Raw genomic sequence first — 26,471 nt, forward strand, 5'->3', positions numbered from 1 at the left:
GAACATTGCAATTTATATTACTTAGAAAGCTAACATTTCTCTACATTTTGGTAAAGAAATCATCGATATTTGATTAATACGAAAAGAGATATAAACGTTTAAATTTGAAGGAATTAAAAAACTTTCAATATCTCGTTAACTGTTATCTCCATAACATCGCAATTTGTACCAAGTTTACACCTAACTTTTCTTAATAAAGAAATTGTATAATTGTGATAAAGACGAGAAGAGATATAAACGTTTGAAATTTCACGCAATCTACATTCATCATGGTGTTGTGTAGGAAAGTAATGTTGTTTATCTAATAAGGCACATAAATAGACAGGCCAGCTATTGGTGCCTTGTAGCCCAATGCAAATTTCAATAGAATGTAATCGTCTAGAGCACACCTTAATAACCGTTGGTTTTTTCTGGCGTAAATATTTGACCGGTCCTCAAAACGTTTAACCTATCCGGTTAAATTATTAAATGTTATTCAAAAGTCTATAATAATGATATTTTTCAAGTTGCAATGATTTATTTATTTATTTTATGATTTAATTTTTTATGTTTCTATGCATTTTCTCAATTTATGTATAATAATTACTTATCTTTACATTAAAATATTATAAATAATTATAAAAATGTTACAATTTACTTATGTAGTATCTAGTAAATGTTTTTGTTACAAAAAAAAACCTTCAGTCCACGAAATTTTTTCAATAACTTTCTCGGTCTAAAGACCAAAAAAAGTTGAGAAACGCTGGTCTATAGTTTACAATGTGTAGAAGCAATGAATACTGGTAATTAAGCACTTCCTCTGCAGTACCTATGTATATTGTGTGAATGTTACAAATGTGTTATGTTAAACAGTAGTCATTGTTGTTGGGCTGTGGTATCCGCAGTGAGATTTGCACTTTTCCAACAAGAGGGTAACTTGCAGATCAAGCTAACATATTTTTTACAATGAGACGCTGTTTTTTTTTAAACTTTCTCATTGGCAAATGGTGCAAGCCTCTGGGGCGCAAATCTCAAATCACCTAGACGCTAGAAAGATAGATTAGGGATTTACAAATTTTTTTTATGTTTATTCATTTATTTATTTTTAAAACAATATCAATAAATTTTAATAAAAAAAACTAAATAAGTGTTTATATAAAAGGAATGGTAATACATTTTCTCTTTCACAATTTATTTCCTCATTCTTTCTTAAAGAGCATTTAGTTTATCCATTAGCTGTTCTAATGATTCCCCTGTGTCGGTAACTTCAGCCTCAGAACTTTCAGTCTCATTGGAAGAGATAGGTCTGGCGTATTGACGTTGTAGACCGGGAACAGCTGCTGTAGCCCCGACTGCGCTGTCTTCAGCACTTGGTACATATTCATCCACCAAACAAATACCTAAGAAAAAAGAGAAAACGTTTGGTAGAAAAGTATTACTGGTTTCTCTTAGTGTTATAAAAACAATTAATAATAAAAATTAAGGAATTAAATTCCAACGCGGAGATCACGAGTTCGAATCCAGCTGCTAGCCCGTAGATTTTCTCTTCCTAGGAGCTTCTTACAGCTTACTGTCCGGTGATCGACAGAAAAAATAACTTAGCATCATTTCAAACAATAATATTAAATTTAAACTGAAGATGAACCAACCAAAAGTTTCAGAAAATCAATATTCGTAAAGACGAAGGTTTCTTTATTTCAAATAACCTAACAATCAATGAAATCAATTCCAATAAAAAGAGTGTAGAATAAATGTCTATTCATTACCTATATAAGTTAAACGGAACAGAAATATTTTTAAAATTCGTCATCTATTTTAAAATGCCATACACATTTTACCGAGTGTTTTCTCGAAAAATTGAATAAATCTCTGGAACTTTGCGCGAATTATAATGTGCTATTGATTACATTAACAGTAATATAACAGAATATAGTGATTCCCGCATAAACAATAATACGAGCATCACAAAAGTAAAATTCATTAAGTTGTACTGTTTACTGTTTACACTAATGCTTATTAGCACTAAAGTTCATGATATGTACTTTAGTCACTTAATACTAATTACTTGATAATAAATTGTTAGTTTGTAACAATATATAGTATTAGTTAAGACATTCCAGGGAAAGAGATGAGAACCTTGAAACTAAGACTAGGTCGGTTTTGACCTATCTATTTTCAGAGGACCAGCAGAAGCTTATCCTCGAACAAGCCTAGAAAACTTCAGGAGAGAAAGCCCTTTATTAATTGGACAGCAAAATTTAGTACTTCAAACTATTTTTCATTTAAAATGTTCACCACAGATACTTTCATGACTCAAATTAAAATAAAAATACAAACATTTGCAATAAAATGAATATAATAAATTACAAACCCCAATCATTGTCTTCATGTACTACTTCTGTTTTCTCTTCATTTAGCTGTACTTCAGTCTTAGGCTTGGATGCGTACTCAGCTTGTCTTTTTTGACAGAACCTATCATCACAATTTGGGTTTGGCCTCAAAGTCATCGTTGGAAAGTAGTCATTCAAAGCACTATAGCCAAGGTATGGTGTAACTTGGCCAAATCCCAGTAGTTTTCTGAATAATGTGAACAAAAATATTAGATGAACATGCTAGAGCCTAAAACATACAAAGAATTCAATAATTACGAAAGAAAACCTAGAAAGTTAAACGAAAGAAAAAGAATGGCAGTCAAACGGTTCCTCACTTCCTTGAACGTGATACAGAGACCACGTGAATTACACTCACTGCGGCCAGGAGATTCTTATCGATTGCCACATTGCATAGAGTCTTGGCAAATAAACTATAAGTTCCTATTTGATCTAGATATAGTGGAGTACAGCAAAGACCATCTGTACTGGCCTAGAGAAGCTATACTGGAAGCTAGAGATGCATCCGGGTATTAGCCCTAAAATTAACAATCCCAAAGTAATATTCAAGAACATCGCCAACCTTTAACTGATATGGATCTTCTAAAATAAATGGTTAGAGCCATATAACCTACTTAGTCTAGAAAACAAGGGCAGTATCCCAATAGTGGTACACGATCTCCCTTCCTACAGTGACCAGTAGCACGCCCAGTCGTTACCGCCACCAGTACTCTTAAATGCTTCTTTCCCAGATCCGACAAGTATCCTATAGTGTCCAGATAATTTCTTCCTATAAATTATTTGACCTGCCGAAAGCATTTTATCTCCATCCGGAGCGTCTCCATTTATGTCAGTCTCCAATGCTGTTAATGACGTCACTCTATCACTTTGAGATTGCCATATCAGATTCAGACTCAAAGAATGATGTGCTAGAACCACATGTTGTTAGTTCATCAGATTTTTGGCCCGTCCCAAACGTCCGAATAACTTCTCTAGAGATTCAGAAAATGGTAACGATACTTCTAAGAGCCAGATAATATTCAAGGCATTTCTACGTTCTCTTAAAAGCTTGGAATCCCAGCTAGGTTTAGCTAGTGCTTTTAGAGCCGCTTGATCATTGAAGAAGATTCTTATCGCCAATGTGTACATCTGTGTACTCTCTAGCGCCTCGAAGCATTCTGTTGTTCCATACAACTCCGCCTAGAGTTGCAGCATCTCTCTCCCTAATCCTACTTTTAACCAGACACTTGCTTCAGCTAACCCCGTAAGGTTCTTGCTTGGAACCATCAGTTAAACAACTGATTACATCCTTCATCTATATTTCGTTGACCAAAAATTTAGGTATTCTTCTTCCAGTTTGAAATACGAAATTTATTAGTGAACTCCCATTTATTATTGGTAACATCCAATTTTGAGAACAGAATTTTGTCCAACTTTTCACCCTGTTCAATACACCTGAATAGTCTAAGGAAATCTCTTAATAAATAATTAATAACTTAATAAATAATTTTCTCAAGTAAATTCCCAAACACTCTTCATAACTTCTCACACACTGAAGGGTCAAAATATGAGCAGAACACCTAACACTAAAGTAGGTGTAGTCTTCACAACTCTTGTGATTACCATGCAAGCAATTCATTGCTGTCTTCAACTTCTTAACATTTCTATCTACAAGAGCACCAAGTTTACCCCACAACAGCCGCTTATAGTATTTTTGATTTATATATTACATTGTTGATCTCTTAACTGCCAACAAATCTTTCTGGCCTTAATCTTTTATATGGGATCTCCATATCAGCTTACCATTACAGCGTCTTTCATCTTCTTTTAATTCTTAACCTCCTTACCAAAGAATTTATGAATATCAAACCCTTCTATTTTTTTAAGTCTGGTAAACAGCTCTAGTGAACTCTTATCCGGATAGTTAAGCTACACTTCATACAAGAGGCTCATTAAATTAAGCAATATCCAGCGTCTAATATGCTTCAAGCCCATTTAGTTTAGCTTCAAAATCAGTTCATGCACCATAAGATACTAAATATGATGGGACAACCCGCCCCTTGCGACAATCCCGTCCAAGCCTAAACCAAATTTCCTCCCCGACTAAAACTAAATAAGCAATTCTGACAGTTGCTAATTTAAAGGTTTGATTACTCGCTTCGACAGTACATACTATATACAAAAACAGCAACTCAATAAGCCAAAATAAGTTACAGAAAAATCTAAGCGATTTAATTTCCGTGTCGTGATTTTCTAGCACGCAGGTTAATTCTAAGAACCCCAGGGATAATTAATTAATAAGAAATAAATTCTACTTTGATGTAGGACTGGTTACGCATGCTAATCAGAAATGGTAATCAAAATAGCTCATCTGGATGGGAGGGTTCCCCGACTAAAAACTGCAGCGGTTAGAGCATGACTACACAGTAAACTAAATGGAATGGTGGGGAAGGAAACCCAATGCTAGAGGCAAACGAAAGCTTTGTTTGGCTATTCGTCGAAGTTTATTCAAACAAGGCCGTGCCGCCACTCGGATGACTTGGGTGTCCTTAAGGATCATTGCGAACTGGGTTAAGTTTAAGTATCGCGTAGGACGGTTTAAGTATTGTCAGGGGTTAAACAAGTGCGCTGTGCCAGTATGGTTTGTATGGCTGAGAGTTCAGCTCTTCTAAGAGAATAATTAATGTACAATTTTTTTTTAAAAAGATTCGCTATAACTAAAAACAAAACAAACAAACAAAAACCAGAGATTTAATGCAGACTTACTTGAGGGTATTTTGCACAAGAAATCCAGCTATAACACCCATAGTTGTGGGCAAGCTAGCAGCACAGACGCCATCTTTTTTCAGTGATTTTTCGTCGATACCCGAGGCCACTAATAATGGTGGAGCACACTGAAAGAAACGTACAAGCAATTATATGAAAATTTATGTGAAAATACATTCACTGCCTTTCTCTTAATGCAATTTTCCAACTTCTATTTTAAAAATTATACTAAAAATAGAATGTATTTATTTATACACCACTTTTTTCGCTATCGCTAACAAGCAAATTATTACTTTAAGAAAACTGTTTTCGCTTTGCATACAGCGCATTCAGACAATTAGCTGATCTTTCTATTTAAACACCATTTTGTCCCCACTAAAAAAATTATCTGTAGAATTGTGTTTGGCGAATAGCCCCATAATTCTGCTGGAAATGGGTGTATGCGACATGAAGACATGAGCGAAGAGATGAGAGGTAGAGGACGAAACAGAATTAAAATGTTTTTTGGGTAACGTGTACTTCAAAGTTCTTTTCAATTATTACTTCTAACCTGGTCTTACTTCACTTTGCAATGGTGTTAAGCGTGCAATCTATTGTATGCGAAAGGAACTAATTCGCTGAGACAGATTGCTTCCAATGAAATCGGTCGTAACCTATGCGCTCAAGTATGTCATACGATCAAACTAAGTTTGTTTGAGATTTTTGACGTATGTTAGGTGAAAATTGAGTTTAAACATTCTGATTTTATAGTTTTTAGAAATAAACGTAAAACAGTATTGTAATTAGAAAGTGCTAGTATATGATCCTTAAAAATAACTTACATTACAACTTTATTTTAGCAATAACAAGCATGAAAATGATTTATTCTTAATATAACTGAATTTACAAATAGAGTGGTATAAAATACTATTTACGCTATATATTTATACTTTTCGTCCTGTGTTTTCATTTGTAATTTTTTGTATTTCGTAAAATAAAAGACACTAATAATAATAATATACTTTTTGTTACAAGTAGACAAAAATTTGATAAATTGTTGTTCTGGAGATAACTATAACATGACAGATGTAATTAAGAATAGTGGGCAACTTACTATAGAATGGTGATCTCCAAACTACGGACTGCTACATTTTAACACAGCTCTTTAGACGTTAATATATGCACGATATTATTGTACCGCTCAGTTAATTTAATCTAATTTGACATTAAAAAATATTAAAATTATTTCTTCTTATTTCGACTTACGTTGCGAAATGAGATAAAAAACAAGCTTCACATAAAGCAAGATTGATTTTGTGAACTTTACCCAAAAAGCATTTAGGTAAATGCTTACATGCTTAGTAAATATGTAGCATTAGCTTAGTCATGTGGAATGAATGATACAGATACATAAAGAGTAATAAAAAAAATGAATAAGTAATTTAAGTTAGTTTTACTAACCGCAAAACAAGCAGTCTCTCCAGGTATGATTAATTGTATATGTCCAGAAACAGCATTTTCAGCAACTCCTGATTCGAACCATGGTATGTTTAGTTCATTACAAGCAGCATTAATCGCCATCCTAGCTTCAAAATTGTCCACGCAACTGAGGACAATGTCCACGGGTGATTCCGTTAAACTTCCAGTGCTGTACACATGTTTCAATTATTGCATTTTCATAGTGTAATGAGTAAAATCTTTTCTACATATTTGTCATGTGGAATGAATGTTACAGATTTCGTTTCTACAGATACAGTTCGTGATCAATTAAATTAAAACTGTCCGGTAGGACAGTTGTATAAGGGTTGACCATCAAAAACTGCACGAAAAAGCGTAACGTTGAAAAACACCCAACTTTGACAATTTTTTTCTGTTTTTCTATAAAAGATAAAATTCCCAAATTTTCTTTAAATTATAGGGCAGACCCTCCTTTATAACTGTAATTTTTTTGCAACCACCCAGATCTAATGGGTTTCGAGAAAAAAGTTGCCGAAAATGAGCAAAAACGGCTTTTTCAAAAAATGTTCTTGTTCTTGTTCTTCTTCTTCTTCTTGTTGTTCTTGTTGTTACCTTTTTTGTAAACAACGTAGCGCCTAAACGCGTGAACCGATTTTCATGAATGAGGTGTCATTCGATTCAATATTTTATGTAGATGTGCCTTTTGGGGGTCCCGACGCTGTACATCGAATGGGAGAGGAGTTAGCCCCCTTTATGTAAGGCCCCCTCCAAAATTATTATTACTAATTACTCTGTAAATCTTGGCCCGATTTTGATAAAATTTGGTAGGATGATAGGGCTAGGGCTCCCCTACGTAACATTAAAGCGGCGATCAGATCTTGTTAAGGGGAAGTATAGCAATCGCTTCAAATTATCGACACGTGAACCGATTTTTATGAATGAAGTGTCATTCGAATCGAAATTTTATACAGATTTGCACTTTAAAAGTCTCTGCACCGTGCCTCACAAGGAGGGGAGTTTGCCCAACCAAATAAGGCCCTTTCTAAAACTATTATTACCAATATTTCTATATAACGCTTAGTCCGATTTTGATAAAATTCAGCTCGAATAAGTGGTTAAAGCTCCTCTACGTTGCTGATTCTCTTGCTCCTACTAAGAGGAAGTACTGCAATCGTTTAAATTATCAATGAGTGAACCGATTTAAATCAATGAATTGTTCGATTAAAAAATCTTTGCCTCTTTGCCTTTTAGGGAGAAGTACTGCAATCCTAGTTTATTTTTCTTACTCCTCTTAAAAGGAAGTACTGAAATCGCAGTTTAATTTTGCTATTTACGTACAAATACCTTCCTATGTTATTCAAAACACTTTCTCAAAAAAATTGTTATTGAGGATGGTTTGGGGGAACGCAACTACAATCATTCTTTAAAAAGATCTCTCCAGTGGTAGTTAACACCTTATCAGGTTATAATGATAGAATAGCTTATTCCAAATTTTAAAAAAATCTGTAAAGCAGATATGTAACTTTGTAAAATAGACAAAAAGGACAGTCTATCCAAAAGGTACAAAAATCTCCTTAACAAAAACTTACAGTTTAAAATGTTAAGTATAAGGGTTGATTAAACGCCAAAAGGTACACAAATCAGCGAGTACCCAACATTTCATTAATACTTCATTAATATTTAAGTAATTCTACTGCATTAATTTTCATTAATAAGTTATTTTTTAGAATTTATTAGATATCACAGACCCTTATGCTGGCCACTTCATTTATATTATTTTTTTGTTATAATTATGATAAATCACATATACGTACATGCATGTTAAAGTAAAGATAAAGTTAGAGTAGGCTACTGTCTTGAATTCGTCTTACCGAAATATTCGTGAGCACAATTAACACACAGTTAATAACTAGTAGATTATTAAACAATAATTATTCATTTCTCTATTGTAATTTAATTTAGTCCCCCTAATTTTACTTATAGTAAAATACTGGAATAATTAGCTGTCCTAAATATAGCATATCTTATTTACTTTATATTACATATATACAACATTGTGGGAAGAACACCTAGATGGAGAATGTAATTGAAGAAAACTATATTATTTGCGATAAAGCCAGATAATTATTACCTATTATTATAAACGTTTGACTACTACATAAAATAACAATTACTTTAATCGAAGAATGAACTTAAACCGACGATTTTTATTTAAAAATAAAATTAAATAAATAAAATAAACAAAATCATTGGTGTAAGTTTTTTATAAAAAAAGGTTTTGAATTTTTAGCCTCATATTTTTATTTTATTTTTTATAACGTTTTTCTATTTAACCTGTAATTAATAGTTTGATTATTATAAATAACTAGATATTACAGTCAATCTACAGTGCTACTTGAACATATATTTTGTAGACGAAAATGGCCAGCATAAGGGTCTGTGATATCTAATAAATTCTAAAAAATAACTTATTAATGAAAATTAATGCAGTAGAATTACTTAAATATTAATGAAGTATTAATGAAATGTTGGGTACTCGCTGATTTGTGTACCTTTTGGCGTTTAATCAACCCTTATACTTAACATTTTAAACTGTAAGTTTTTGTTAAGGAGTATACAAAAATTTCTTTGTACATTCGAAACTAATAAAACGAATTACTATCTGAACTAATTATGATCTGATGCATAAATTTTATGTTTGTCTGATATTATAACACAAATTGCAATAGTAGGCTAGGACCAAATAAATTAATTAAAAATTAATAAGTATAATACCCTAATTTCACTAGTGCAACTCTCAATTCTAGTGAAAAAAACATAACTATATACAAAGTTTTTTAGACTCATGACATGTGGGAAGTTCTTGTCCTCGTGGTAAACCTCAGCCAAGAAAGAAATAAAATATACTTCAGAAGTAAATAAAAAAAAATGACCTTTAAGAGTTTTAATGTCGTAAAATTAAACAATAAATGCTTAAATTATTGTTTCTTTCGTACTGAATGAATGAAAACATACTGAATTTGTGTAAAACAAATTACAGGGGTTGTGTTTCAGATGCATAGTACATTAGAAAGTCAGATAAAATAAAGGCAACAACGAAAAGAAAAACATTTGCACTATTTTCTATGTTAAACAAATAATACAAATTATTTAAGTGGTCGAGAGATTTGATTGTCAGCAACACATTACATAAACTTTGTTTATTTGATGCAACGTGAGGCAATAGTGCAAATAGTCCTTATCGGGCTGTAGATGGTACACTGGATCAAGATGTGTTCCATTGTCTTATATTACTTCTCCTTATAGCGTAGTAATAAAAAAACATACTTACACTAAAGTTTCTATAAATTTGCTGAAGTTATTAACAGTTGTAATATCATAATTATTAACTTCAATAACAACATCTGGATTGATGTAGGAGAGAGTTTCAGCTGCAGCTTCTACTTTGGGCATACCGGCTTGATTTGGCTGAAAAAACAATCTGTTCATATTGGCCAATTCAACTTTGTCATAGTCAAATAATACCAGCTGAAACAAAAGCAAAAAGAAATCGTCAATAATTGAATCATAATACATAATACAATATTTGGTATGAATTCGCATACAGCTAAATGTCAAATTTACTTAAAAGTAGGACATTTTATTGAATTTGCTTCAGCTTCGTGACCTTGAAGCACCGACCTGACCGCATAAAGATAGAGGGAGGGTTTTTGGTTAACAACTGTTAGAAAAAAGTCCACTACATGACCATTGCTTACGATTTGGCAAACTCTTAACAAACCGAGGTTTCTCTAACTGACCGGTTGTCTTCAATGTTCAGTAGGATGCTTAATTGGCAACAAGCCACCGTCGTAGCCGGGTAGACCAGAGACTATAATTTTTATTGTTAATTGTAAAAAAATTATTTAATATTTTAAAAAATGTATAGACATGTATCAATTATGGTGGAAAATCGATTCAACAAATGGAAGTTGAAGGAATAAAGTAATTATATTACGGCTCCCAGAGCTTTGATTGGCGAATATCTGTCAGGGTAATTATAACCAAAAGAGATCTGAGCCATCCCTCGCACTGAATAAAAAACGCTGCGCTTGCTGTCGGGTTTCCTAAAGAGCCATAGTTGACTTAGAGGTGCATCTGAAGTAGCTAGGCCTAGAATGTGGGCCTAGCACCTGCAGATTCTGAAGAGAGGTGGAGTGGAATCCAAATGTACCTACTGGCAGTCATCATTCAAGGAAGATTTAATGGGTAGCTACCAGATGTTAGAGGATTTCGTCCAGCGTGATTTGGCACTGGATTACTCACTTCAGACAAAGTACGATACTTATGGCTGTACTTGGATAATTGAGTGAAATGGAACCCCTTACATGACTGAAAAAACTATGACTCAATCGATGCAACAAACTTCTCCACAAATATATTAAGACCTAACAATAGTCAGTAACTGTCGGTAGAGTTGTAAAATAAATCATATCCATTTTAAAGAATTTTCAGTTCAAAAATAATGTAATAAAAATAATAATAATTTAAGAGAAGAGTTTAGCTTAGTAGTTAGCGTATTTCCAACGCAAAGATCTGGTTCGAATCCAGCTGTTAGCACTTAAATTTTCTTTTACTAGGAGCTTCTCACAACTCACTGTCCGGTGATAAACAGTGTTATCTGTGTAATGATACTAGCCTCCTCGATTTTAAGGGGGGTTTCAATTAGAAAAAAGAACACCTGGTCGACACTTTAAAACTTTATTATCTTACATAGAAATCCTCGACTAATAATTAACTGATTACCGTAAATTGTATATATGTAACTTAACTAATAATACACGTGAATTGTACATAGGTAAATGAACTAAAAAGGTGACAAAAATGTAAAAAGTAATTAAAAACCCTTGACTAATAATTATAAAAACAACCACTACACCAGGAGTTCCCCCTTACCGCCCGTCGCCCTGCCTACCGGGACCAGAGAGTGGCGACCCCAAAGATCTCAAGACAAATTTGGCTTACCCGCCGCCAGCACATGCAGCTTGACCATTCCTCGCCAAAATCTTCTCTGATCTATTGTCAGGGTTTTTCGCACTCAGCATCAGCCACTCCGTTCGGTCACACACACTGTTCTGTTCTTCTTTCCTTCCTTTCTCTCATACTATCACTCCCACAGACTCACATTGACACACCCTACACACACACACACACACCACTCTCTAGGCCCCCACCATTCCGTCGGCAGCGCGCACAATGCTCCTATTCTATGCATTCCTGACTATGCATTCTACGACTACCTTATCGGCCTCGTGTTACATTCTCTATGTATAGCAATTGAATTCTAAAAGAAAATATAATTACAATTCACCAAAACCACAATTCCGTCCCTTACATCACCCCTTTCTTTGAAAAAGTGGCTATACTCACAGAGTATGCCACTTTATCCTTACTTCCTACACTACACTTCACTCTAACTCGGCTGCTGCGCCCGGGGATGGCTGGGTCCTCGGCTGACGTCTGCTTCTTATGTATGCCCGCTCCTGAGATGATAAGCTCTGACCTGCGGGATGGTAAGAGCGGGGCGCCGGATGGCTCTCCCCTTCCACACCCTCCAACCGGAGCAACCTCTTAGTGGTAGTAGCAACAGAAACAGAAAACGGCCACCCGTGCAAGCTCCCCTGACCAGTCTCCACAGCACGGTGTTGGTAGAGCCTCGCCTTCTCAGAGCAGATGATATTGGGGTGTCTCTAACGTGCATCTTCCCTGCCTACTCCCTGGAATCATCTTCTACCCCTGAAGATGTACGGCACCATGAGATGATCTTTGTGGCCGTATAAACTAACTATCCAGGAGTCATTTGCAGCGTCTCAGTATGCGATGGGCTTGGGCTGTAACGTAAGCTCCTATACGTAAGCCTGTATCCTGTCCGCTTCCAAGGTAGGAGTCTTCTCTCTTTGCAACGTACTCCGACATGATGGTTGCTGTCTCAATTTGAGGGACCAAGTTGGCGAACAAACCCTTAGTGTTCCTTGTCCTTGCTGGTGGTAGACTAGTTGCATCAGGCTCCAAAATCATGGTTATCGACTAGGAGAGCTGCTGTAGTTGGTACCGCGTGGGCATCGGCCAAATGATGGAAGATGTCTGCTCGTCCTGGCCACCAACCCCCAAATCCCGAGACAGGGCACCTTTAACGGTATTAATGAATTTCCTAGCTCCCTACGATTCCATGACAGCGTGCGCGGTGTTCATGTCTACCAGATCTCTAATGAACCCTCTTAGCCTTTCCGTTTCCTGCTTTGTTCCCCGTCCCCTTATCAGGATCCCCGAAGTTTAAGTGAACCCAGATTTTGGTACCCTGGTCCGTAGGTCCATCGGGTGCTTCCCTTCCTTCACTCTAACTGGCGATTTGGGAGCCCACGTTCTATCTCTTTAGGATCCTCTGGTTCTTCAAACGATACCGAATCTCCCGAATCCCTAGCAGCACTCCCTGGTGAGCCCCCGAGCTCCCCTTGGTTCTCGACAGCGATCTCCCATTCTCCCTCCGGCCAACTATCGGAATTTTTCCCTTCTTCGCGGCCATTATCTTGGCTGCCCCTTGACGTCGACTTACTTCTCCGCATTCCGCCCTCCCGCTGAGGTAACGGAAGCCAACTTCGACTTGCATTAAGTTCTTCGCGCCTTGTCTCCATCCCGATTGAACTATCTAGCGCCCCCGGAGATCCGGAACTAGCTTCCCCGGTAGAGCCAGGCGATATTCCCTGCGCCATTTCCGCCCCATCGCGCTCATACCGTATCTGAATTACTGTATCTTCCTCCCCTCACTATCGTCTGCAGCCCAATTGGGGAGGTTCCTCCCAGAAAACATGCCTCCTGCTCCGTGTGGTGGCCTTTGTCTCGTCAGACAGCGTCCACTCCGTGGGCCTGATGTCTTAGTATCGGGAAGTGGCTTCAGCAAGGTGTCTCTCTCGAAGGCTGGTTTTAAATGATTTATGTGGACTGTAACTGCTTCTCCCCCCTCCCGCTCAATGACATAGTTCACGGGAGGGATACATTTCACTACCCGGAATGGGCCTCTCCAAGGGCGGTGGGACTTACGTGCATGTCCGCTTGGTGCCGCCGGAACATGAAGATAAACCGAATCTCCCACACAAAAAGCCCTTTCTTTTTTTCCTTGGTCGTGGTATTTGGTTCGTTTCGCTTCATAGGGCTGCCCCAAAGGCACCGTCAATGGTAAGGGCGTCTTGCGTTCAGCGCACATCTGACAACTCTTTACATACTTTATCGCATCACGTACTAGCTGAGGCCAGTAGTAGAGACCCCTGATTCTGGAAATGGTGCGACGTCTCCCCGAATGGCCAGCCCAAGGGACATCATGCTCCAAGCCGAGCACAGTTCCTCGTAGCGTTTCCGGAATTAGCAGTCTTTTCTCCTCTCCCTCCCGCTTCAGGTACCAGAGCCCCTCGGGGGAAGTATATATTTCTTGTGCCCTAGAGTTAATCATCCGTAGGCACCAAGGGTCCCTCTGTTGCTCTTTTTGCACGATTTCATAGCTTAAGGGTTCAGGTTTGGTCACTCCTCCAATGGCGCGCACAGCAGCATCGATGCCATTGCCATCCTGAGGAAAAGTCCGATCACCCGTGACGTTCTCATACCCAGCGTTTTTTGGAGTTGTAGGCTTCTTTCTGGGACGTTCATCGGACACATATCGAACCTCACATAGTGGCTCCATAGTAAGTGCCTTGGTCTTCGTATTTACCGTCATTCCCAGCTTCTCCATGAGATCCCATCCCATCAGGCCATCCCTGGGGGTATCTATCTCCGCTATCACAAAAGTGTGGTCTACCGGGATCTCTCCCACCATACAAGCAATGTCCTGTTCTCCTACTACGGGAAGTGGTGCCCCCGTTACTCCTCTAGCTATTAACTCGGTCTTCCGAATTGGTACCCCCTTTACAGGGCATCTGAGGATGGAAACCTCTGCTCCGGTGTCGACGAGCAACTCGTGTGTTTGTCCCGCTAAGGCTAGCTTCAACAATAACCCTCGTTTACGCGGTGTCGAAACCTTAGGTATTAAGACATTACGTTGCGCCCTCAGTCGAGAAGGGAGCTCACTGGTGGCGCTACCAGTGGCTCCCGTTTCTTTTGGGGTCTCCTCAGTGTTCCCTATCCTGGGTCCCTTCATTCGTCTTGGACAGTTACGAGAAATGTGAGCGGGATTTCCACATACGTAACAGTATTGAGCGTTCTCGATTCCCCGGCCCTCTGATCGTGTTTTTCCGGTCTGGACCCTACATTCTCGAGCGAAATGCCCTGGTTGGTTACACCGAAAGCACCTTTTTCCTGAGAAAGTTTTTCGATACTCCTGCCTTGGCGACGCCGTTACCTCCGAAACAGCAAACGCCTCTCGACACCTAAAATCTGATTTTTTTATTGCCTGCTCGACTAAAGCTGCCCTACGAGTCGCCTCTTCCCAGGTTAGTGGTGGTGTATATTGTAGCTGAAGTCCCGGTTCCCCTTTTAGACCGTGTATAAAGGCGGCTAGCACAACTCGTTCAATTTGTAACTTAGCCCCAATTAACTCCGCTCCCGCTAAGGTAGGTGTGCATTTCTCACCCACTTGGCGGCACCTGTCTGCAAATTCTAGGACCGATTCTTGGGACCCCTGCTGCAGAGCATTTAGTTCGAGCAGGTTTTGTTCTGGGCTCCTGGCATCCCGAAACCTTCCTTCCAGAACAGCCTTGAACTGTTCGAAGGTAGCTGTTGGTTCTAATAGTTCAGGATGAGCTGCCATACAGGCAGCGGCCAGTCCTGTCAGCTTCAGGCGGCCAACAACCTTCTTGTCTGAATCTTCCCATCGGCCACTCTCGGCCAGAAGCTCGAGGTTCCGTATAAATTCTTTAGCGGATATCTCGTGAGCTCCACCACCCCACGGCTGCAACATGTTTTGCAAGGATAGGTCTTTCCGTGGGCGAGGAGTGATACCACCTGGACCCACAGCGCCTGTTAGCTGTCTCCACTGGGCCAATTCCCTTTCCAAAGCTTCCTTTTCTTCCATTTGAAGGATTTGAAAAGCCATTAAGTCGCGATTGGCTGTCCGAAGATCCTCAAGTTCCCGCTTGGCCATCCCGTAAGAACACTGGAAACCACTTATTCTCTAGGCTTGGGATCCCCAACTAAGCGGCAACCTTTCACTAACCTTTCACCAGAAGAAGAGGCGCTCTTTCCAACAAGCCGTTACACAAAGGGTTTCTTTTTCACGCCGCTATATTTTATTATGGAGCAAGAGAAAAATAAAAGGCAAAAACATCAAAGTGCAAGTTATAATAAAAATATTTGGAAAATAAAAAATAATCAATTATGTAAAATTACAGGTAATAATAAATATTTAAAAATTTGTTGAACTCCCCGAAATGTGGTTCCTTCTGCCGAAAAGCGCCCGGCCAAGTTGGCTCCAGTCAAGACCGTTCGCTACCTACACGTCAACTGCCCCACCCGTCACCCGCAACTACTACTATTGCATTAGCTCTCTATTTATTCTGTAATACCAAGATAACTTGTTTATTTATTTTTTTTTCCATTATTATTATTATTTTATGTTATTTAATTTATTTATTTAATTATTTTTTCTTACTAAATATTGATATTAAAAATTACTAAACAATAACCCGATATTTCACCCTTTACGAAAACCTCAATTTCGTGCTTAATTAACGTAATTATAGAACACTCTTCGAATACCTCCGGGTTCGGGGTTATTTTCGCAAACCCCACACACCTGACACCAATGTAATGATACTAGCCTCCTCGATTTTAAGGGGGGTTTCAATTAGAAAAAAGAACACCTGGTCGACACTTTAAAACTTTATTATCTTACATAGAAATCCTCGACTAATAATTAACTGATTACCGTAAATTGTATATATGTAACTTAACTAATAATACACGTGAATTGTACATAGGTAAATGAACTAAAAAGGTGACAAAAATGTAAAAAGTAATTAAAAACCCTTGACTAATAATTATAAAAACAACCACTACACCAGGAGTTCCCCCTTACCGCCCGTCGCCCTGCCTACCGGGACCAGAGAGTGGCGACCCCAAAGATCTCAAGACAAATTTGGCTTACCCGCCGCCAGCACATGCAGCTTGACCATTCCTCGCCAAAATCTTCTCTGATCTATTGTCAGGGTTTTTCGCACTCAGCATCAGCCACTCCGTTCGGTCACACACACTGTTCTGTTCTTCTTTCCTTCCTTTCTCTCATACTATCACTCCCACAGACTCACATTGACACACCCTACACACACACACACACACCACTCTCTAGGCCCCCACCATTCCGTCGGCAGCGCGCACAATGCTCCTATTCTATGCATTCCTGACTATGCATTCTACGACTACCTTATCGGCCTCGTGTTACATTCTCTATGTATAGCAATTGAATTCTAAAAGAAAATATAATTACAATTCACCAAAACCACAATTCCGTCCCTTACATCTGTAACGAGAAAACACTGTCTGGAGGCCGAAAGTGCATTGAAAAAAGCTCCAGGCGCCAATAACCTCAGTTGTTGATGCGCCTTAAAAAAAGTAATAATAATAATAAAACGTCAACTTACAATAATTTTTAAATAAAGTGATTAAAAAAAATAATGCAACAATTATTATTATATTAAATCCGAGCCAATGAACAAAAGAAATGAAAATCATTGTAAAAGAAGTATGTATCAAAAGAAAAAAACCATCATAAAAAAAATCCACTAAAAATAATAATACTTAAGGAATAAAAATTGCATTTATGACTGATCATAAAAAAATTGCAACAAATAAACGGAGTTGTTACGGATTCTTTAAACTTAAAAATTATTCTTTAGTATTATTAGATATAATATAGGTTGTAAATCAGCACATTTTACTGACGAGACTTAGAGGAATATTTAAGGTTATAATTCCCTGAGAAACCAAGTCTAAAAATCAATTTTCCTATCTTAAATGTTTAAAGTATTTTGTATTATATATTGTATTATATATATATTCACAATTTTTAGCAATACTAATTTAATTAAAATAAATCAATAAAAACAGTAGAAGAAATTTGCTAAGTACGAGTCATCTTTTTTGGCGATAATCTAAAAACTTTTTCCATTAATTTACTCTTAAGTGAATATTGCTTAAGTGAAGAATTTTTGATCAAGATGTTGATTACTTTTTGTAACCAACTTTTACTCATTTACTGTTAGCAATGAGTATATTCACTCTAATGTAATTTGAATAGCTGATAGTTGGAACCGACTTTCAAACTTTCAACTCATTCACCTAATGGTGATGATCTAGACTGATTAATAATGAAATAATTGTCAATAGTTTGAATAGACTACAATCAATAGTTTATTTTATTCCTTCTTACTCATAACGAGAGGAAAAGTTGCAATCCTGTCTGATTTTTTAAATTGAGCTTTAAATGAAAACATACTTTGGATGTCCATTGAGTAATAAATAATCAGAATGAAAACTCCTACGACTTTTTCTAACTCCAGCTTGTAATTCTGACTGACAATGGTTTTTGTTGGTAGAATTTAAATTTCTACCGAATACAGTCAACCCCCAAAAACCGTCCCAAAGAAATTATTATCAAGATATCAATATTTCAATTCTAAGGAACACTGTGTTAAGACCCACGGTTATCTAATAGGTCGAATGAATGACACTAGGCAGTGACACTAGGGTTGGAAAAAAGTTTTCTGAATAATAAACTTTGATTTAGTTACTCTGAACTATTTACTAATGTAATTATAATTTAAAAAATAACATTCACTTTTCAATTAATTTATTATAATGGTGCTACAATCGTATACGATAGTAGAACTTGGACCTTATTCAAAAGAGAGTGCAATTCTTTCTTATCTCCACTTCTTGCCGCCTACAGACCACTGCCTTTTGCATATTGCTTTCTGCATCAATCGACCATCTTAAGTGACATGCTTTATAATTAGCACCCCTCGGGTGTCCACATAGACTTCTTTTTTTTTTGGTACTCGGTGATGGGGCATCCGCTCAACATGGCCGAGCCATTTCTATCTGCCTTTCTCGATACAAGAACTATGTCGGCTTCTCCATATAGTCTCTTAAAATCTTCGTTCATTTGGATGCTCCATTCACTATTAATAAATACACCGCCATATACCTTCTGCAACATTTTTCTCTCATATATTCTAAGCGGATTTTCGCCATTTTTTAAGTCTCGCTACCGTACTTCACTACCAGTCTTAGTTTTTTTTTTTAATGATTTAAGGCGCGTCAGCATCTGAGGTTATTGGCGCCCGGAGCGTTTTTAAGTACTCTGCCGGCCTCCGGACAGTGTTTTCTCGTTACTGACAACACTGTCTATCACCGGGCAATGAGCTGTAAGAAAATCTAAGGGCCAGCAGCTAGATACAAACCCGGGAGTAGCTAATCCCTTCCCTCTATCGGCCTTATTATTATTTTAAAACATAATTTTTACTGGGCGTGACAAATTCTTAAATCGCAAAGCTTTTTGTAACATCTGTTTTCTGCAGTTACTCTCCTTTTTATCCGCCGTGGTGTCACTATTACCTGCAGTACGGAGCCAAGGTATTTCAACTTATTGCATTTGGAAAAGCTGATTATTAATTAATTTGTAACATTTGCCTTTACTTTATGTTATCTGTAAGTAATGTTTGTTATTTTTTGTATTTTATGTACTCAAGTTATGGATACTTTTGAGGGAACCCAGAATAAACGGTTTTCTTCTAGGGATCCTGGAGGAATCCTATTTGTATATATATATTTTTTAAAAAAAAAAAAGAGAACAAATAACGATTAAAATTTTATTTATTACTAATACATTTTCTAATTATTCGTGAATAATTATTCATTTTGAGAAATAGAAATCACTGCTAATTTCAGTCATATTTTTTTTATTAATCTTGAATTAACATTTGACTAGTAGCCCACCTTCAGGGCTATATTGCTCATTGGTTTTGATTGAATGATTTAAAGCTATACTTATTTAAAACTGAATTTACAATGTGCAATGGTTAATTAAAACTGTCCGGTAGGACAGTTGTATAAGGGTTGACCATCAAAAACTGCACGAAAAAGTGTAACGTTGAAAAACACCCAACTTTGACAATTTTTTTCTCTTTTTCTATAAAAGATAAAATTCCCAAATTTTCTTTAAATTATAGGGCAAGTCCTCCTTTATAACTGTAATTTTTTTGTCAAGACCCAGATTTAATATATTAAGAGAAAAAAGTTACTGAAAATGAGCAAAAACGGCATTTTCAAAAATTGGTCTTGTTCTTGTTGTTGTTCTTCTTGTTGTTACCTTTTTTGTAAACAACGTAGCGCCTAAACGCGTGAACCGATTTTCATGAATAAGGTGTCATTCGTTTCGGAATTTTATGTAGATGTGCCTTTTGGGGGTCTCGACGCTGTACATCAAATGGGGGAGGAGTTAGCCCCATATATGTGAGGCCCCTTCTCAAAATTATTATTACTAATAACTCTGAAAATGTTAACCCGATTTTAATAAAATTTGGCAGGATGAAAGGTTTAGGGCACTCCTACGTAACATTTAAACGACGTTCTGCTCTTACCCTTATTAGGGGGAAGTATGGTAATCGTTTCAAATTATCGAAACGTGAACCGATTTTCATGAATAAAGTGTCATTCGAATCGAAATTTTGTACAGATTTGCACTTTAAAAGTCTCGTCGCTATGACTCATAAGGAGGGGAGTTTGCCCCACCCAAGTAAGGCCTTTTCTAATACTATTATTACCAATATTTCTATTACGCTTAGTTCGATTTGGATAAAATTTACCACGAAGAAGTGGTTAAAGCTCCTCTACGTGGCTGTGAAGTGCCACCATGCTCTTACACCTACTAAGAGGAAGTACTGCAATCGTTAAAATTATCAATGAGTGAACCTATTTACATCAATGAATTCGATTCAAAATATTTGCCTTTTAGGGAGAAGTACTGTAATCGCAGTTTATTTTTCTTACTCCTCTTAAAAGGAAGTACTGAAATCGCTTTTTAATTTTGCTATTTACGTACAAATATCTTCCTATTTTATTCAAAACGCTTTCTCTAAAAAATTGTTATTGAGGATGGTTTGGGGGACCGCAACTATAATCATTCTTTAAAAAGATCGCTCCAGTGGTAGTTACGGTTCGGACTTAACACCTTTTTAGGTTATAATGGTAGAATTTATTATTCCAAATTTTAATAAAATCTGTAAAGCAGATATGTAACTTTGCAAAACAGACAAAAAGGAAAATCTATCCAAAAAGTCCAAAAATCTCCTTAACAAAAACTTACAGTTTAAAATGTTAAGTATAAGGGTTGATTAAACGCCAAAAGGTACACAAATCAGCAAGTACCCAACATTTCATTAATACTTCATTAATATTTAAGTAATTTTACTGCATTAAATTTCATTTATTTTTTTGAATTTATTAGAGGTCACAGACCCTTATGCTGGCCAGTTCATTCATAATTTTTTTTTTTATTGATTTAAATCGCGTCAACATCTGAGGTTATTGGCGCCCGGAGTTTTTTTCAGTGCACTGCCGGCCTCCAGACAGTGTTCTCTCGTTACAGACAACACTGTCCATCACCGGCCAGTGAGCTGTAAGAAGCTCTTAGGAAGAGAAAATCTAAGGGTCAGCAGCTGGATTCGAACCCGGAACCTCCACGCGGGAATCCAATACGCTAACCGCATAGCTAATCCCTTCCCTTAGTTCATTCATAATATTTTATTTTTTGTTATAATTATGATAAAATGTATATTATGTCTTCGTAATTAAATAGGTACTTTATTATAGCTTTATTCCAAATTATTCTTCTGATTTATCTTTATTAGGCCCTTTATTCTGAGTAGTCACATATACATGCATGTTAAAATAGAAAAAGACAAAGTTAGAGTCGGCTACTGTTTAAATTTGAATCACGGATTTAAAACAATATTTCAGTCTAGAATTCTTCTTACCGAAGTATTTGTGAGTACAAATAACGCATAGGTAATATCCAGTAAATTATTCAACAATAATTATTCATTTCTCAATTGTAATTTAATGTAGTCCCTCTAATTTTACTTATAGTAGGTAAAATACTGGTATAATTAGCTGTCATAAAAATATGCATATCTTATATTCCAAATATATAACACTGCGGTAAGAATACCTAGATTGAGAATTGAAGAAAACTATATTATTTGCGATAAAGCCAGATTAATTATTACCTATTATTAAAAACGCTTGACTACTAAATAAAGTAACAATTGCTTTAATCGAATTACGAACTTAAACCGAAGATTTTTATTTAAAAATAAAAATAAATAAATAAAATAAACAAAATCATTGATGAATGTTGGTGCAAGCATTTTTGAAAAAAGTTTTTGAATTTTTTAACCTCATATTTTTTTTTATAAAGTTTTTTTTTTTAACCTGTGATTAATAGTTTGTTGATTAGATATTACAGTCAATCTAAGAAATAGTGTTCTATTTGAACAAATATTTTGTAGACGAAAATGGCCAGCATAAGGGTCTGTGACCTCTAATAAATTCAAAAAAATAAATGAAATTTAATGCAGTAAAATTACTTAAATATTAATGAAGTATTAATGAAATGTTGGGTACTTGCTGATTTGTGTACCTTTTGGCGTTTAATCAACCCTTATACTTAACATTTTAAACTGTAAGTTTTTGTTAAGGAGATAAGTATAAGCCTTGAAGATGACTTAGCTCCTTAGGAAGAAAGCTTGGCAATAGAAAATAAAAAATAACTGTCAATCTATTAAGACTTTCTTAGCTAATAGCTCTATCTAATCATTGTTTTCTATTAAACAAGAAATATTTTCTATCGAAATGAGAGATATTTTACAGCTAAAGCAAATGGTAGCGGATCTAGCCGAATAAGTAGAGCTGCGTGGTAATCCAAAAGGTGAAAAACGGATTCCCTCAAAAATTAATTAACTTTTCACTAAATTGCAATTTTTTTAATTAAAGCAAATTACTCGGATTTTAAGGAAGGTTTTTTTGCAAAACTTTAAATCAACCTACGACAAAGGTGGTTTGTACGCTTAAATGAACGTTTCGGCAGCTTCTGGCAATTATTACAAGACCATTTCAAAACGTGGAAGACATGGTTGTATAGGTATCATTTAATTTACCAGAAAATGTGGTGGTACTAGTAGAAGTGCTGATTATAAGGATTGGGAATGACAGAGCAAAACTTGATTTCTCAATGCAAAAAAAAGTGCTTTGAAGTAAACACTGAAGGCTGTGGAATATAGTATAAGCTGAACCATATGGTTTACAAGGTGTAGGAGAATTGATGTTCTAAGTTTAAAGAGATAGATGGAATGTATAAGAAAAAGTTACTAAAATAAATACAGTATTTCATAGTTATTAGGTATCTTTAGGTGGCAGTTGTGGGACGAAAGATGACATTCAATTAACTCAGACATTAAAGTTAGATCAGTTCAGTCTGTTAACAGTATGATACCCGGAAGAACCAGTTATTTATTAACTGCAACCTCTGGAGTAACTAGATCAAGAAATAGAAACGCTTCCATTTAGCGACCGGTTTAGTGCTTAGAGTAAAATAGAAGGTAAATCTGTTTTTCTTCCATTTGAAGATGAGTTGCTTAATATATGGGGCTTGCTGGAAGAGGCGAGGACTTCTTCTATTTAAATGAAATTGCAGGGGAATTTCAGCATATAGAAAGACGTATTTGTATGAAAGAACCAAATATCTGGAGCGCCTACAAGACGATGAAGAAACAATAGATTCTTACATCACAGACCGACACAGAATGGCTGAAAGATGTGAATGCATACATGTTCTTATTAAAGTCAGTTACTGGTCAATGAGATGAGGTACTTTCGAAAAATTTTTGGCTGGAGGATAGGTGAACTTGGATGGGAATCAACAGAGCCAGGTAACTAACTAAGTATAAGTGGTATCAGCGCAACAACTAGCCATCAAAAGAAGCCATAGTAGCATTTCAAAGCTAATAAAAAATTTCGAGGGAACGGAGCACTGTGTTCAAGTAGTTAAACAATAGAAAACCCAAAAGAAAAGGGTTTTTGAGGTCAAGGAGTAAGAATTGTGGCTACATTTTTTGGCCATCTGCAATGATGTCCGAGTAAGTTCCTTGTCTGTGAGCTAACACAAGAATAAAACATTAGTGATCTAAGGGATCCGTAAGTTGAAAATTGGGACAAATTGAATAAGTTACAGAGTGAGAGACTTTCCACATTTATTTTTTTTCTCGGTTCCTTCCAGTTATGTATCCTTAATTTGTCCATCTTAATGTATTTGCTCAAAGCCACTCTCTGTGATGTTTACAATTCAAAAACATAGTTACAATAAATGAACATAAGCAAAACTCTACTTTGCAATATCTATTTAATAATCAAGCTAAAATATTTAAAACTTGAAACAAATTCACCTTTCCAATTCCACATCTGGTCAGCATCTCAGCTGTTACACTGCCAACACCTCCGACTCCCACAACTGCTACAGTAAAGACTCTTATCTGTTCATAATTTTTAACTATGCCCATTCTTTTCAACGCCATCAAACGGCTGAAATGAAGTAAAACAAAAATTTATAAGTAACCTAAGGAAAGGTTGAAATCATGTTCAATCTCACTGCACAATATTTAAGCATAAGCATAGGTAACTTAATTGAACATCATGCAGTTGTTCGTATCTTCGTGTAAATTCAACAATACATTTTAAATACTTATCTTAAGAAATTAAAGGCTGTCTAATTATTTACCTGTAAGGATTCGAATCCACTACTTCACTGGACATTTTTGCAATCCTCGCCCTATACAATTTTTCACTCTTTTTTAATTGAGATCTTAAATAATCACACTCACATAATAATTCTGTTAGCCTATCCTTCACTTCAGTTATACGATTATCAGGATAAGACATTTTGCTGTAAATGTTACAGATTTGTTCGCAGTACACAGATGTTGTTTAAGCTGGAAAGGAAGGTAACATACTGTTCTTGCGCTGTGTACTTTAGTGAAACCTTCCACTAGGCGACGTGTCCAACAGCTGGTAGGTATAGTTAGGTAGTAGAGCAAGGTGCTCTGTTATTGAATAACACCAAATATCGTGTTCTGATTTCTGTACAATTTTTACAATAATGTGAACACACATAACTTCAATGTCATAAATAGCTTAACCTATTATATCCCAGATAAAAAAAATGTTGATTTTTGAATGAGCTTCGCCTTGTGAAGACTAAGAGATGAAAATAATAGAACTTAATGAAATGTAAAATTTTAATGGAAATCATCGGAACCGTTTGTTAGTTTTTTTAAACATAGATTTCCTCGGAAATTGCTGTAAGGATTTTTTTAAAACTTGTTATAATAAATGCGTAAAAGTATTTCGATAACTTTTATTAATGATATTTTCCTGGAAGTATTCGATTAAAGATACGAGGGCGAGAGGTGGTAGATGGACATCCGTTCAATGCGCCATGCTTAATGTGCGGTTCTTAAAGATCCGCGAAACATTGGTGTCCGATGAAATAAGTGGTAACAATAATAGTGAGACCACGATACTTAGGGCTGTACTTGGATAATCGTGTAAAATGGAACTCCTTACATGTCTGAAAAAACTATGACTCAATCGATGCAACAAACTTCTCCACAAATATTTTAAGACCTAACAATAGTCAGTAACTGTCGGTAGAGTTGTAAAATAAATCATATCCATTTTAAAGAATTTTCACTTCAAAAATAATGTAATAAAAATAATAATAATTTAAGAGAAGAGTTTAGCTCAGTGGTTAGCGTATTTCCAACGCAGAGATCTTGTTCGAATCCAGCAGATGGCAATTAAATTTTCTTTTACTAGGAGCTTCTTACAGCTCACTGCTCGGTGATGAAAAGTTTGGTCTGTAACGAGATTAACACTGTCCGGAGGCCGACAGTGCAATGAAAATAAAGCTCCGGGCACCAATAACTTCAGATGTTGACTCGCTTAATATCATTTAAAAAAAATCGTAATAATAATAAAAATATAGAGACAGTTAAATTGTATTCAAAGGAGTATCAAACTTTTTGCACAGTGGGCCGGATAACTGACAAAATGACGAACGCGGGCCGTATTATCAGTATGTACAATACTTGCAAGCCAGAACGAAAACTCTAAGAAGAAGACGAAACTCCAAGTTCAACATTCCCGTGTAAATCATGGACAATGCACAAAAAACAAAGACTTCCAACATATCTATTTACTAAAATAAATTATTAAAGAAGGCGACTTTAGCAAAAAGATAGTTTCATCAGACCCTAATGTGCATTAAGTTCGAATTTCTCACAAACTGAGTAGCAAAAAACCGCTAGAGAAGGTTAATTAGTTTGCGGCGTTTACCTTTCAAGATATCATCAAGGTTTGATTTGAATTTGCTACATGAAATTGAGAGAATTTCTTTCAAATGTTCATCAATAAATCTCGTTCTGTATGCTGACTTCCCCATATTTCATTTTTTCAAAATGTTTACTCACAGGCATAAGTTGTTTCAAACACTGAAGCCCATACCAGCGGCAAATTTCTTTAGTTTCAGTAACTCTCAACATTAGGTAAGCAGCGGGTAAAAATTCAACAAGTCTGTGTGCGAAATTTGCGAAATAAGCAAACATTACAATAAACAGGAAAATCTAGGTGCAATAATTTAAAATTGAAAAATATTGTAGTAAATATAAAGTACATTACAGCAGTTAGGAGGTCTATGCATGTGTGAATGAAAATCTCCTAGTACTCTAAACATAATATTTAAATTAAAATTGAATCACAACATCTCATGTTCCATAAAATTTTATCAAGAAAATTCAAATACCTCAATAAACTTGATAAAACTGGCGTCAAGGGCCATAGTTTGGT

General features: G+C 36.1%; 1 protein-coding gene across 1 annotated transcript; it reads right to left on the reverse strand.

The window, feature by feature from the left end:
- Positions 1-1,053: 1,053 nt before the first annotated feature.
- On the reverse strand, positions 1,054-24,601 carry Uba5 (Ubiquitin-like activating enzyme 5). Its single transcript, XM_074137958.1, has 7 exons — positions 24,346-24,601; positions 24,014-24,149; positions 9,883-10,079; positions 6,555-6,741; positions 5,115-5,242; positions 2,351-2,556; positions 1,054-1,379 (listed from the first exon to the last, which is right to left on the reverse strand). The coding sequence occupies exons 1-7, from the start codon at positions 24,504-24,506 to the stop codon at positions 1,189-1,191; spliced, it is 1,206 nt and encodes a 401-aa protein (XP_073994059.1). The 5' UTR covers positions 24,507-24,601; the 3' UTR covers positions 1,054-1,188.
- Positions 24,602-26,471: the final 1,870 nt, after the last annotated feature.

This window comes from Rhodnius prolixus, unplaced genomic scaffold (genome assembly GCF_049639745.1).
Source record: "Rhodnius prolixus isolate KJV_2025 unplaced genomic scaffold, Rpr scaffold_11, whole genome shotgun sequence".
Taxonomy (NCBI): domain Eukaryota; kingdom Metazoa; phylum Arthropoda; class Insecta; order Hemiptera; family Reduviidae; genus Rhodnius; species Rhodnius prolixus.

Excerpts from the sequence above, each read along its gene's own strand:
- Uba5 (XM_074137958.1), bottom strand. The coding sequence starts at position 24,506 with ATGTCTTATCCTGATAATCGTATAACTGAAGTGAAGGATAGGCTAACA. Across the intron at positions 6,742-9,882 it reads AAATTTATAGAAACTTTAGT|CACTGGAAGTTTAACGGAAT; the intron begins GTAAGTATGTTT and ends ACATGTGTACAG. Across the intron at positions 2,557-5,114 it reads CTTGTGCAAAATACCCTCAA|AAAACTACTGGGATTTGGCC; the intron begins GTAAGTCTGCAT and ends CACATTATTCAG.